General features: G+C 42.3%; 1 protein-coding gene across 6 annotated transcripts in view; it reads right to left on the bottom strand.

The window, feature by feature from the left end:
- Positions 1–13,668, bottom strand: part of LOC110976484 (endothelin-converting enzyme homolog) — a 62,749-nt gene that overhangs the window by 6,260 nt on the left and 42,821 nt on the right. For all 6 annotated transcript variants that reach the window (XM_022229773.2, XM_022229776.2, XM_022229777.2 and 3 more), the window contains 13 exons: positions 9,379–9,582; positions 8,772–8,896; positions 8,006–8,158; positions 7,072–7,137; positions 6,607–6,723; positions 6,037–6,123; positions 5,526–5,659; positions 4,871–5,093; positions 3,627–3,725; positions 2,680–2,757; positions 2,057–2,219; positions 982–1,033; positions 32–224 (listed from right to left, as the gene is read on the bottom strand). In XM_022229773.2, coding sequence (XP_022085465.1) covers positions 32–224; positions 982–1,033; positions 2,057–2,219; positions 2,680–2,757; positions 3,627–3,725; positions 4,871–5,093; positions 5,526–5,659; positions 6,037–6,123; positions 6,607–6,723; positions 7,072–7,137; positions 8,006–8,158; positions 8,772–8,896; positions 9,379–9,582 — 1,694 coding nt within the window. The remainder of the gene's footprint in view (positions 1–31; positions 225–981; positions 1,034–2,056; positions 2,220–2,679; positions 2,758–3,626; positions 3,726–4,870; positions 5,094–5,525; positions 5,660–6,036; positions 6,124–6,606; positions 6,724–7,071; positions 7,138–8,005; positions 8,159–8,771; positions 8,897–9,378; positions 9,583–13,668) is intronic.

Genomic DNA, 13,668 nt, shown 5'->3' with positions numbered 1-13,668 from the left:
GCAAACTTTCCCGCAATCTTGCAGTACTTACGTAGTTCCCGTCCACGTCGTACTTGGCGTACTGGTCCACCATACACTGGATCTGGTTCTTGAACCGGTCGATGGTGGCGTTGTTCCACCACTGCTTGAGGTTGCCGTACTTGTCGTACTTGCGGCCCGAGTCGTCAAAGCCGTGGGTGATTTCGTGGCCCATGATCACCCCCATGCCGCCAAAGTTCAACGACCTGGGATGCAAAAGCCGTACGTGTACGTAAATTGTTGGTATGATTTCCAAACCACTTTATCTGCAGTGCGGAAGTTATGCCGGAGTACTCTGCTAAGTTTAAAGTGTCGAACTCTGTTTGGTCCAGTGGATTTCCCTGTTCTTTGCTTTATGTATCACACTCTACCAAATAATCAATCATGGTCAATTTTATATCGGAAAATTATTTCAAATATGAGAGACACCGGGAATGGAGTATTTCACTGAAATTGGGCTAGTATGGCACATACGAACCCATTAATAAAAATCTTTCTGGTGATAATAAAAATGAGCATTTATAAAGCACACAAATCCACCTGAGAAATACGCACTCATGACACTACAGAATTGAACGTAAATCAATTGCTAGTATGCACTGGGTAAACAAAGATTAAATTTGCTTACAAGCCGACGCCGTAAGCAAGGTTATAAAAGCATCTCTAGAGTGCCTTTTTGAGAGAGCTCAGAGATGTAATAGACGGGATAGAGGCAAAGCAGTGTGAAAAAAGTTCCCCCTTGGCGTGGTAAGGAATGGAACTTGGACTGCACTAAATTGGTTCTTTCGGACAGTTTGTTAATACAAGCTGAAATTGAGCCCTAGAATGGTTGACCTTTCTCGAGTGACCTCAACATCAAACATTATAGGCTGATGGCAATTAATTTTTGAAATGGCTTAAATTTTTAAAATGCGAGCGGTCAGAAAACTCCATTTGGCAACCCAGCATGAAGCTGGTACCTACCTGGGGTAATCCTTGTCATAGAATGGTGCTTGAAGAACACCGGCGGGGAATACTGTGAACAAAATGATTGAGAAGAAAATCTAGGAATAAAAAAACCCAAATTATATCTCCAACTGTGCTGAACATGATGGGAATTCACAATCTGCACGACTAGATCTGATACACATGTTCACCTTTAATTTTCACCTTCCTGCTGACAATATCATTAACCACTTGCTGCTGCGGAGCCCCGTTTTGGGCACGTATTCTTTATATGCACATGCAGCCGAGGTGTCCAAATCAGACAAAGGGAACTGGGCCTTGTAACCAAAGACCGTACTCGTAACAAAAGACCAGGCTTCTAGGAATTGCCAACATTAATTGTTTTCACTGTCAATAGCAGAGATAATCCAGCACTTTTTTTAAACAGTATACCACTGTTTGGGGCATTAAGTGCAAACAGGTTATCACAAGGGACAAAAGCGCTCCACCAAGGCAGCTGTAAGCAACACAGCACCGCTGCACGCTAATCTGGCCCCTGTTGAAAGGATGTTAGCAGCACACTGTGCCAATTTCGGGAACAAAGAAAATTAGGTAACACCGCACAATCTGGGCTCTTCTTACAAGGCGGCAGGCCTGGCTGAAATACTCGGGCATCAATAGATGTTGTCTGTCAGATTAGAGTAGCCGCCAGAAAGTGGGTGTAAGTGTCCAGAAAATGCAGATATGAATTTTTAAAGAATTTTGAAAACAGAACAAAATGAAAAATACTAGCAGAATCAACATTTAGAAATGCCCCCAGCAGGATATGGTTAACCCTCGCAGTCCCCAAATTTCTCTGGTTTCAATATGATTTTACATACACCCTTGGTGATTCAGGTTAAAGATATCATTCCTGTATGATACGCCTCTCATTTTGACATTCCGAGGAAAATGAAAAATGGTGTGGGTGAAATATGTCGATAGTTCCTATTGATTTCCATGGCGCAAGATTCTTTGAAAAGCCAGTCACATAAAAATGGCTCTGGCGACTTGTTATTCATTTTCACGCAGCTAGTCACAGTTTAGCGAGGGAGAACAAAAGAGAGAGACTGACCGATCTCGTTCTTGGGCGGGGAGTAGTAGGCATTGACCTGGGGAGGGGTCATCTCCCACTGACCCCGGTTGACCCGCTTGCGGAGTTCCTGCAGCTCCTGCCGGGTGTGGAACTGGTTGATGCGGATGTTGTTGCCGAAGTAGTCCGTGGAGTTGATCTCCAGCTGCGTGCGCAAAAACAAGGTGAACAGCGCCCTCCAGTGACAAGATGCAGGCAAGACAAGAGCCACATCCCAACCACAGATCGTAGACAAAACCAGCAGCATTTGACTGGGCATTCCCAACAGCCCCCCTCTTTAATGGCGGAAAGTGCTGTGTTAGGTTTTTGTACGAAGCAATTGTCAGGAAACAGTGGATCCAAAAATATTTGCCATGCGGCTTACTGTCATTGGTGGGGGCCACTGCATATGACCAGCGACAGCATTACCATGATAACCAGATTTATCTGTGTTCATCTGGGGCAAACACAGCACATGATTCTTTGTATGAATTAGTGGACAAAGTAATACTGTTTTGGGGTTCATAATAACCAACTATAAACTTTGAACTACCAATTTCTGCTACTGATTCCAAACTGATTAAAATTCTACAAAAACGCTGGCAAAAACATGACCACCATCTTACATCGCCGTAGGATTCATCCAGTTTCTTACTGTTGAGGATGTAGTCTGGAAAGCCAATCAGATCCAGGATAGCATTGGCCTACGGACACAAATCACAGACACACACAAAATGCAATCAACATCTTAGCACATCACAGCGACAGACTCTTCACCTACTGACCACTTTAAATTAAGGCTTCAACGCCAAAAACAGTCATGCTAAGAGCCTGTCCCTAATCTGTGATAGAGTGGACTTGTCTACTTATCTAGGCAGGGCAATACTGACAGAAAACATTAACTGAGCTCATTTTTTCTTTTCATGGAGGCAACAATGGACATGGAGCTTTGGAAGAGAGATGAATAATATTTCAAAATGACTATCATGTTTGCTGGTAACTGAGGCAGACCGAAAGAACAAAAACGACGATGAAATGTCATTGAGGCCGCGATTTGAATCGTGCTTCGAAACTCGCCAGTCCTTCGCTTTCCATTCACTGTCTTTCAATATCCACTGCAATCAATCCTGTTTAGTTCTGTCTTGCATCACAGCGTGATATTACCGGTGTTCTTATGATAGGACTCTTTTGAAACCCTGCTCTTTAGTTTAATCAAGCAGAGCCAATGAGGGGTTAATTTGTTCATCCAACAACGCATTTAGCGCCAATTACAGGGTGAAGTGATAAGAAGACAATCAGGAAGTCAGGTAGGGACTGAAAACCCAATCCGCCTACTGACCTAGGTGGGATTCGAACCCGGGTCGCAGAGGTGGAAGGTGAGGAAAGTGCCACTACACCAACCTGACTCCCCTTGTATGGAAATCTAACCCCATGTTGAGAAACAGGTTTTTTCCACACAAGAACTTGAAAAATCAAGTACTTCTTGAAAAAGGAACTGAATTGGGATGAGAAAACTAAAGACGAATGAGTTGAAACAAAAATTGAACGTTGAAGAGTTTGAAACATGCCCGACCTTGTCCCTCGCTGCGTGGCGTGTTTCTTCGTCCATCCAGTCTAGGCCTGGCAGGTTGTTCTTGAAAGCACTGCGAATCTCCTCCACCATAGAGCTGGCCTGAAAAAGCAGACCGAAAAAGTGACCCAAATCAACCACAAGAAAGAGTGTTTGTGACACTACACTTTCAGGGTTTTTCTTCGAGTTAAGCGATGACTACGTATGTTTTGCACCATCTAGTCAACCATTAGGAACCAGGCCCTGGAGCACCGCTGGTTATAGATAGCGAAAGTCATGAATCCGTACGAGCTAACCATTCACATGAAAATAAGTGTACAAGTTATTGTTGACCACGTACACTGCGAGAGTTGCAACCAACAGCAAAATGTGAGGCTAAGGGATTTTACAAAATACCTGTAGCTCAACTCAGGCCGTTTACATGTGACTGAGATACGTTTGTACCACGAATGTGCTGATTAAGTGTCGCATACAGAACAGAACACCGTAAGCAAAAAACTGAGAGAAACGTGAACATTTCTGTATGCCAACAGAGTGCGTCTGAAGTACTTGACAACACTAGAGCACTTTTGGAATACTTGACTACAATATTAGAGTACTTGTCAAGTACTGGAGCATTACACTGGAGTATTTGTGAATTACTTTAATAGAGTACTTGTGAAGCAGTGGGCTACACCACCTACTTACTTTTGAAAACCTGAACTATAAGACAGTACTTGACTATGACACTGAAGCACTTATAGAGTGCCTGACTGCTATACTAGAGTACGTTTCAAGCACCAGAACACTACACTAAGTATTTATGAAGCTCTTAACTACAGCAGTATGAGTACTTATAAAGTAGTGGCCAACACCACTTGAGTATCATTGAAGTACTCAATTACAAGACAGTATCTGTGAAGTATTTAACTACAAAAATTGAGTACATGTAAAGTAGTGGACAACACCTAAGTACTTTTAAGGTACTCAACTACAAGAGAAAGTGTGTGTGAAGTACTGGAGTACTTATGAAGTACTTGACTACAACAAGTAGGGTATCTGTGAAGTACTACACTTTAACACCTAAGTATTCAGCAAGAACTGGACCACAACACTGACCCCCTCCTTGCTCTTGCCCAACTACAAGAGAAAGTGTATGTGAAGTACCGGAGTACTTGTGAAGTACTTGACTACAACAAGTAGGGTATCTGAGAAGTACTGGACTTTATCACCTAAGTACTCATCAAAAACAGGACCACAACACTGACCCTCTCCTTGCTCTTGCCCTGGAAGGTCTCCTTGACAAAGAGGGCTCCCAGGGCAAAGCCCATGTTGTCGTCGGTGGCGGTGATACAGGAGCGCCACTTGGGCTGCTCCGTGGTCTGGCCGTACATCTCCTTGTCCAGGTCGTCCTCGGCCCGCTGGAAGTCCTGGCTCAGGTATTTGGTGTAGGAGGTGATCAGGGACCAGACCATGTAGTTGTGGAGAGCTCTGGTGCACAAAACAAATGGAACGAGAGTGATTCACGCTTGCACACATATGGCAGGGTTCGAGGTTGGATGGTTGACATTAGTTCCCCTCAGTATTGGAAGCTGACAAACTACAATGTAGTTCCAGAGGGCGGTATTTTTTTTTCATCCACAGGGGTTGTTTAGATATGGCATAATTTATTAAATTGATCACAAGTGCAGGGTACTACCATGAACAGAATTGCCGAGGTGAAGAAGAGGCATGAAACCGGAAATTGGTTTTGAGAGTTCAGAATGTCCCGTGCCAAGCGTATAAGAAATTACACCCGCACATGGCAAGTTCCCACCAAAGGGGCATTGCTAATCCATAAAAAACATGTCACATCTTGTTCCTGCATAGAGCAGCTAGTGAACGTTCTGTCCAGCTCTTCATCTGGAAACTGGCAGGACTTACACCGGGTCTGTGTTGAGGACCAGATCGGAGACAGCAGCTAAGTACTTGGGAGTGAAGACGATAATCTGCTCCTTGGAGGTGATCTGGACATCGGTGTCCTTGAAGAGGTAGTTGAGGTATTCCAACCAGTTGAACTGAGGACATTAAAAAAACAATAACTGTTGCACATCAGTTGATCTGAGGACGTATAAATCACACACACAATGTCAGTTCAACTCAAAGATGTGAAAGAAGCAATCTCACAAAGCTTGCTGCGATAGAAATTGTCTTTGAAAATCACAGAATACAATGGTGGATGATTGGCATTGGTCTGACTGGTAAATGGCCTCATGACAGTCAAGTTCTTACGTGTACATGTACACGAAACTTCGGTTTCCTTTGATAATTGAGACTTTTCCTTCACACTAAATCTTCGGTCTTGTTTTGCTGAAAACGTGAATCCCCATGCTTGGGAAAATCAACCCTCAAAATAACCTTTTTATGATCAATTGTCTAATTTAACAAGAATTACCGCTGGAAACTGTATCTGCATTTCCTCAACTGTCATGTAGTTGAAAAGATCCTCGAAATTCTCGTAGTCGTCCAAACTCAGAGACAACTGTCGAAGGAAAACAAAATGGCTTCTACTCTTAGTTAGGGGACTAAACTCCGACTAAAGTCAAACTCAGACTAACAAGATTTACTTTCGGGACCTGTCGAGTAAACAGGCAACCTGGGGTCAGAGGTCAGCAATACACCTCAAGCTCATTCCTCTACAAACCTGTATCAATGTATCAAGTACATTTACTAAAAGGGGGGTTATTCTATATTTACAATATGGGGGCACCACCAAATTGATAAGAATGTACAAATACACACCAAGGTATAGTCCAATTGATACACTCTGTCTTCTCGAAGGAGTTGAGAATGAAAAGAAAAAAAACCTAAGGACAGGAGGATAAGGTATCTTACTTAAAAACAAAAATAATTTTAAAAAGGGGTGCAGCAAGGTTCCCCCCCGCCCTGAATCTGCTACTTAATTGAACTTGTGGGGGAAAAAACTGGTGCTCATGAAAACTGGGCACTTTCTACAAGTTCTCACATTGGCAATTTCCACTCCGATATCCCAGATGTTCCTGAGCTGTCGATCAACCTCCTCCCCCTCAGCACCCATGAGTTCTGTAATTCGCCTCATGTACTTGAAGTAGGCCGCCACAGTCTGCCAATAATGACGAGTCAACATGTGAGTAATGCTTCATCACTCGAATGCAGTGGGACAAAACAAAAGGTGAGTTTGGGTTTGCCACCAAAGAATCACATCACACATTTTGTTGATTTTACCAAGAATTCTTCACAGGGAATAAGAGGGAAGTCTATATTGTTGAAAAATGGATAGTTGTTTGAGCAAGATCCAACTATTTTACGACTATTAAAATGGCATTTGTTTTACTAACAAGTTTCTCCTACTGGGATGAATTATTGGTATGCTAAAGGGCACTTTTGATGGAGTGTTGCTAACAAGAAACATGGGGATGGGATGATCTCTGTAGCCTGGAATTGTACTTACAGAGTCATCTTCAGTCTTGTTGACCATGTAGCGTCCATCTGGCAAGAGAATGCTCCCCTCCACGATCTACGGATTCAAAGGATAAACATGTGCAACCACATGAAACAGCTCCGTCAAACTGAGGAATACATGACAGGTGAAGCAACAGCTCTTTAAAAAATAGCCATGCCTGTTCTGTTCTGTAGGCGAAAAAACTTGTTGTTAGGGTCATGCATTTTTCCTACCCGCATAAGTGTAAAACCTTGCAATGAGCACATGTCAACTGAAGTGAAAATCTGGGCTGACTTGTCTAGGAAAAAAGGACACCGCATGAACTAGGAGTCACAATGACCCCATGCAAAGCAAAAACCTCTTGACTACAGAAAGCTCCCGTTGCCATGAAGCACTACAATTTTCAAAAGTGAAGTTATTTTTTTTACAATATCCGCTTTATAAGATGAACTTTTTCCAAAGTTCGTTTTTTATGAGATATATTGTCATGCCACAACCTCGCACCATGTGTATTGCTGAAATGACCTGCTGACCCTGACAAAGCAAATGACCTCAAATCTGAATATGCATGCTTTTCTTTTTCAAAAAAATCTCGTAAAAAATAAACTTGTACATATGGCATAAAAATGAATGTTTCTAAAATTAAATCTCTTATGAGTGAACTTGAAAACATGTTTCTTGTGACAACAAACTTTGGAAAAATATATTGTATAAACATGAACGATTTTAAAAATACATCTCGTAAACATCAACTTGAACACTGGAAAGAAGTACATCACGTTTTGAAAATGTATACTGCCCGTACATGGCACGCGTGGGCTTCTGTACCCGAGGGTCAACACTATTGAACAGAAAAATGGACTTCAATGATGTCAGAGAAGGTGTACTTGTACAAAGGGGCAAGGGGTGGATTGGGCCAGCTGTTTCAAGCTCGAGGGCCAACCTGAAGAATGTTGATGCTGGAATTCTTCTCGTCACCCCCTATCATCAACGTGAAGAAAGGCTTCTCGTCGTACAGCGCCTCCATCCGCTGGAAAACCTTGCTGAAATTGTAGCCGGTGGCATTGAACGTTCCCGTCACGTTCCAGCCGCCAAGCTAACAAATGAGGGAAGACAAGGACAAGATAAACATTAAAGAACAAAGACAGACAAAAAGTTGGAAACAAATTTATCACGTAAGTCGACTCATACCTGTTCTCTCATACGGTGCATTTTGACAACAAGTAAAACTATAAATGTCAAATACTACAACGGGACTTTACTGAGCCCTGTGCAAAATCACCATGTGTGGCAATTTAAAATTAGAACCACCTTGCTGACAGAACTATATGAGACATCATTTATCAACAACCCCTGACTACTAATTTCAATACGCAGTGCACATTATACACAATAGAAAAAAGACAAGGAAATCAGAAAATCAAGGGGAAAAGTGTGTGCCACCCTTTCACACCCGCACGCTTTCACACGGGCTTTCTGGCAAGCAAAATATCTTTTCACATTCCACTGCGTTGGATCTGCTTGGAGGAGAAAAACGTGAAGAAAAAAAAAAGAGACACTTCAGAATGGTTGTGCATGGTAAAATGGTAATCGCTGCCCCCTGGAGGCCCTCAAAGTCGCCACATTGCCAGAGCCGGACGGAATTTATGCCCGCATCTCCCCAGTCTCCTCCACCATCACCCCCCCCCCCGCAGGGGTTCCATCCTCACCGTGTTGATGATGTCTATGAGCGGTTGGGCCCCCAGGCGATCGACGTTGCCCTCCTTATCCACACACGACACGTAGTAATTCTGGGCTTTCTTCTCTGCTGAACTGGTAGTGTTAAGCTGCCCCTCTTGAAAAAACAAAAAAAGAGGATTTTGAGATATCCCTGCCGGGTTAATCTAAGTCAGATTTGAAGTTTTGCATGGTGGTGGCTGAATTGTAGAGGGTCTGCCGATGCACCACATACATAAAGGAACTATGAGTATCTCTACTGGGAAGGAGATGTGTTTCTGAAAAGACCCGGCGAGGCAGAACCCAACGTTTCCATCATCTCTCTCCCCAGCTCTGATTCAGTTCTGAAACGAGCCATGTTCCCCACCAACCACCCCCCCCGAAAAGGCAAATATTTAACGTCATACAACTGACAGGGATTTGGGGGTAACTGTTCCATTTTCCATCCACCCAAAGTCTTGCAAGAAGCCCCCAATCTAACTCACACCTGCAAAATTCAATGATAATTACATACAATTTCTCACTCCTAGAATAAAAAAAATGTGCCCTGGACCCTCCTTCCGGCAGGAGAAAATGACTAAAACACTGGATTTGACATACCAAGAACCTGCTTAAGGACCACCTGGTTCTCCCGCCAGATCATTCCGAACGTCGTCCAACGCGACTGGCCGTCGGGTATGGGGTGCTCCTTGATCCAGCTCCCGCAGGAGTACCGGTGGAAATCCTCGCAGGGGTCCACCGACTTGTCCATGGAGCTCAGCACACTGCCGGCGATAGTTACGCAGGGACCCGTCAGACAAAACTCTGAGGGAAAAAAAAAATTAGACAAATTCAAGGTGTGTCATGTTTATCTACCACATATTTGTCAACTTTTCCAAGCTGTACATGAGTGAGTGTAAAACTAGGAAAAGGTCAGTACATTTATAAAATGGTAAATAACTGGTATTTATAAAATATTTTTAATAACTGGTATTTCAAAGATGAAGCACCAGTAAGAAAGAGACGAGACACAGATTTGTGCCTCCTGTAGCGATTTAAGGACCCATTCCATGAGGAAAACAAATCAAAGTTGCTTCCTACAGGACCGTTTAGACTGACAGGGGACAAGTTGTGCAATGGGCGAATAAACCACATTTACACATGTACATGTGTAAGTATACATATACATGGACATGTGAAAGATTTTAAGATATCGCGTTCAGGCCAATCAATTGTCTCGTTAGGTATGACCACACAGGCTGACTGGCACGGTTTGGCACTTCTGGTCTTTAATGCTTCCAGTAACGTCCACGTCAGTAAACTGCATACGGAGCAGTGGCTGCCTTGTGTGTCAATCTGAAACATTACGCTGGATACGATTTCCCATTACCGTATTGAGTTATTACTCGTTTGTGTAAACAAGGCCTTATGACACAACCATAAAAGAGTTCGGATAGGACTGAGACACGAGGCCCTGGCTTTCATTAAAGGCACATTTACTGTTTCTTTTCAGTGCATCAAGTTACCTTTGATAAAGGGCAATTCCACGGTAACTTGCGTTACAAATAATGGGTACATACAGGATAATGTGCCTATATCTGCGTAATTGTTAGGATCTTTAAGTTTCTTTGTTCAAAATGGGTAGAGTAGACATACATTTAGACTAAATGAATTAAATGAACTAAATGAATTACAAAAAAACAAAGAACAAACATATTGAGATTCAGGAATCATTTAATTTTGGTACACGCTTTACGAAAAAAGGACAGGGTCCATTCTGTGGAAGCCTCTTTGAGCAAAGTCTCCTCACACTGAATAATCTTGATACCAGTTTTCCTACCTTGACTTGGTAGTGGGCTATGATTTATAAATTAACAATATCGATGTTGAGAAACAATGAACAAGTAAAATGCAGGGAGCATGTGTATTGGTAACTCGGTTACGGTAACTTGCATAACAACAAACAGCCCGCTACAAATGGATGGCATTAACCTGTTCTGATGGCACTGCATCTTGTTTGAAGTATGTTTACATACATTTCCTGCTGTGTGCTCTTCAAAAATTCTTAACCTTTTTTTCCTGAACACATAAACCCAATGGAGTGACTGTCTGGTGGCTACTCTAATCTGAAAGACAACATCTATTGATGCCAGAGTATTTCAGCCAGGCCTGCCACCTTGTAAAAAGAGCCCAGATTGTGTGGCGTTACATGAGTTTTTTTGTTCCCAAAACTGGCTGCTGGTGTCTTTTCAATACGGGCCAGATTAGCGTGCAGTGGCTTTGTATCGCTTATCACTAGAGTGCTGAAGCGCTTTTGTCCCTGGTGGTAATCTGCTCATGCTGAATGCCACAAACAGTGGTATAATCTTTCAAAACAATGACGAATTTCCTCCGCTATTGACAACTGAAAAAAATGTTGGCAATTCCCAGCAGCTCTGTCTTTTGTTCCGAATACGGTCTTTTGTTACAAGGCCCACAGCTCTTTTCGGGCTCCCCGGCAGGATATGGTTAATGTACCATAATACAAATGAGTATTCTTTACTAGATATTTGTTTTGAAGTAACGTCTAGATTCTATGTCCTTAAACTCTGTAATGAACTTGCAGTGGCACCTGTTATTAACAATTTCAGGTTTTCGTATCTTGAGCACCATGTTCTTCTCAGGGTAACAGATTGCACCTCTGGGTGTGGGCCACTTCCAGTTTTGCTCAGCTGGCTCCCTTACAGATACCTTATAGTCATCCTGGGCACCAATGAGTGACCTCGCCAGGGTACAGAACGCCATCATAGTCAATGGCATAGTCCCCTACTTGCATTTGATTGTACACTGCATCTAATCATGTTCACCACACCCTAGCCCAATTAAGGGCCTAACGTTGTTCATACAGTGGAAACTTACGTTTGTAGTCGGTAACTCACGTTACATGGTGGTAACTCGTGTTACATGGTAACTGGCGTTACACTTTTTGATGGCATTTTTTAAACTGACGATACTATTGTTTTGGTAAATATCTTGTTTAGAGAATCAAGGTGTGGTAAATTTAGAAAAATTTCATTGCCAACAAATTACCTCTACTTATTCTTCAGACTGAAAAATATTTATTGTTTTGGTAACTCACATTATATGGCTGAAGTGCTTAACCCTTGTGTGACAGTGAAATATTTTAGGAGGTGTAGAAATCTCCTCTTAGGGGACTGAAGTAGACCCAATTTGCTTCTCTAAATTGAATTAATAGAAGTGCTAGCAATATTTCTTCCATTAAAGAAATACAAATTTAGTTAAGCAAACATTTTAGCAATTTGGATGACTAAAAATACTCTTCAATGTTTGTAACTGTATTTCACAAAATATTTGACCGATTGATATAATTCTTTTTGTTTCTTTAACTTCAAAATATGGGTAAAACAAAATTAATAACTTCTTTGTGATGTGATAAACTTGAAATGTTAGTGTCTACCTTCCCATGGAATCGCCCCTAAAAATGTCCACTACTGGGGAAAATAAATTTGTGTTTTGCTTTTTGTAACACCGAGTTATTTCTTCTTTGGGATGAGGACACATGTATGTCTCGGACTATCGGGATCCCTGAGTTCTGTACTTGGCTATACACACGAACGGAAAATTGATATTGACAGCGCCATGCTCAAGTCTGCACTGCGAAATGAAATCAAACTGACAATGTTAATTGACGAGTATGTGCAAGACATTACTGTAAGTACAAGTAAATATGCGTACCGGGAACATATTTGTTTCCTAATTACAATAGCATGTGTGGAGCACCTCTGATAAACTACGTATGAGCACACGGGGACCAGATGGGTTCATGGAGACTGGACTATGGTTTCTGTGGCTGCTGGAAGGGTATTACAGACATCAATTTACGAAAAGAAAATGAGAAAGCAAAATATCTTTGCAGCTGTTAACACAAAAAAACTTTTCCAGCGGTGTGAACTTTTTGTTTACATCAATAACATGCGGGAGGGGGGGAGGAAAACGCAAATCCTGGGAAGGATGTATCGCATGACGTGCAGTCATATCAAAATACGGGCCGGACATCCTGCTTACGACTACGGACATGCCCAGTAACGGTGTGTACAATGGGTGCGAGCACACAAGGCAGAGCTCGGCGACCTGAATGGCACGGTGTCAATATCCTTCCCAGACATTGTGACTGGCGTTGCCCTCGCATTGTGTGACGCCATATCAGCTCTCGGCAGCTCTCAGCAAGAGAATAGAGATTCAGGGTTCGAGGATATATGTTTACATACACATACAAGGGTGCACTCCATGTATGTACCAGTACACATGTACTGTACCCACACGCTACAAGTATGAAATTTTAAGCAACAGAAGATGAAGAAATACTTTTTGAACTAAAAATTTTGTCAGGAATTAAACTACGACAGCATCACAGTACACGTATTATAACAATTTTTACGTCTTAACCTGTGGGGCATATTTTTGAGTATGTAATAAAGGCAATGTTCTGTTTCCCTACATACGGACACAATGTAATAGGTAGCAGTCACACATGTACATGTATGCATTGAACATGTGGAATTATTCTCCAAAGTATTTAATTTATATAATCACACGAGTGCATTTTAAACTTGTTGTAATGAACGTAACAGGCAATTTTCATGTATCTCTGGGGTACAGTTCGCACACAAACCTTGGAAAGAACACAGCAGTGGAGAGGCTGAAATGAGTAATCGCGACCATGAGCTGGAAAGTTCACGGCTCCCACAATATGGAAGAATTTGTGTCTTAAATGGCAAATACCTGAGAGAGCTTATCGGACAGGCTATTTCTGTTCTCATCTGGGGTTTATTTTCCTTTCCCATGCTTGCCCCGCCGTTCCAAAAGGGCGCACAGCTGTTCTGTCCATTTCAAAATGGAAGGACTCATGAA

Source organism: Acanthaster planci, linkage group LG16 (assembly GCF_054643075.1).
Source record: "Acanthaster planci isolate LZ-2023a linkage group LG16, COTS_SCS, whole genome shotgun sequence".
Lineage (NCBI taxonomy): Eukaryota > Metazoa > Echinodermata > Asteroidea > Valvatida > Acanthasteridae > Acanthaster > Acanthaster planci.
This window is presented reverse-complemented; position numbering and strand designations above follow the sequence as displayed.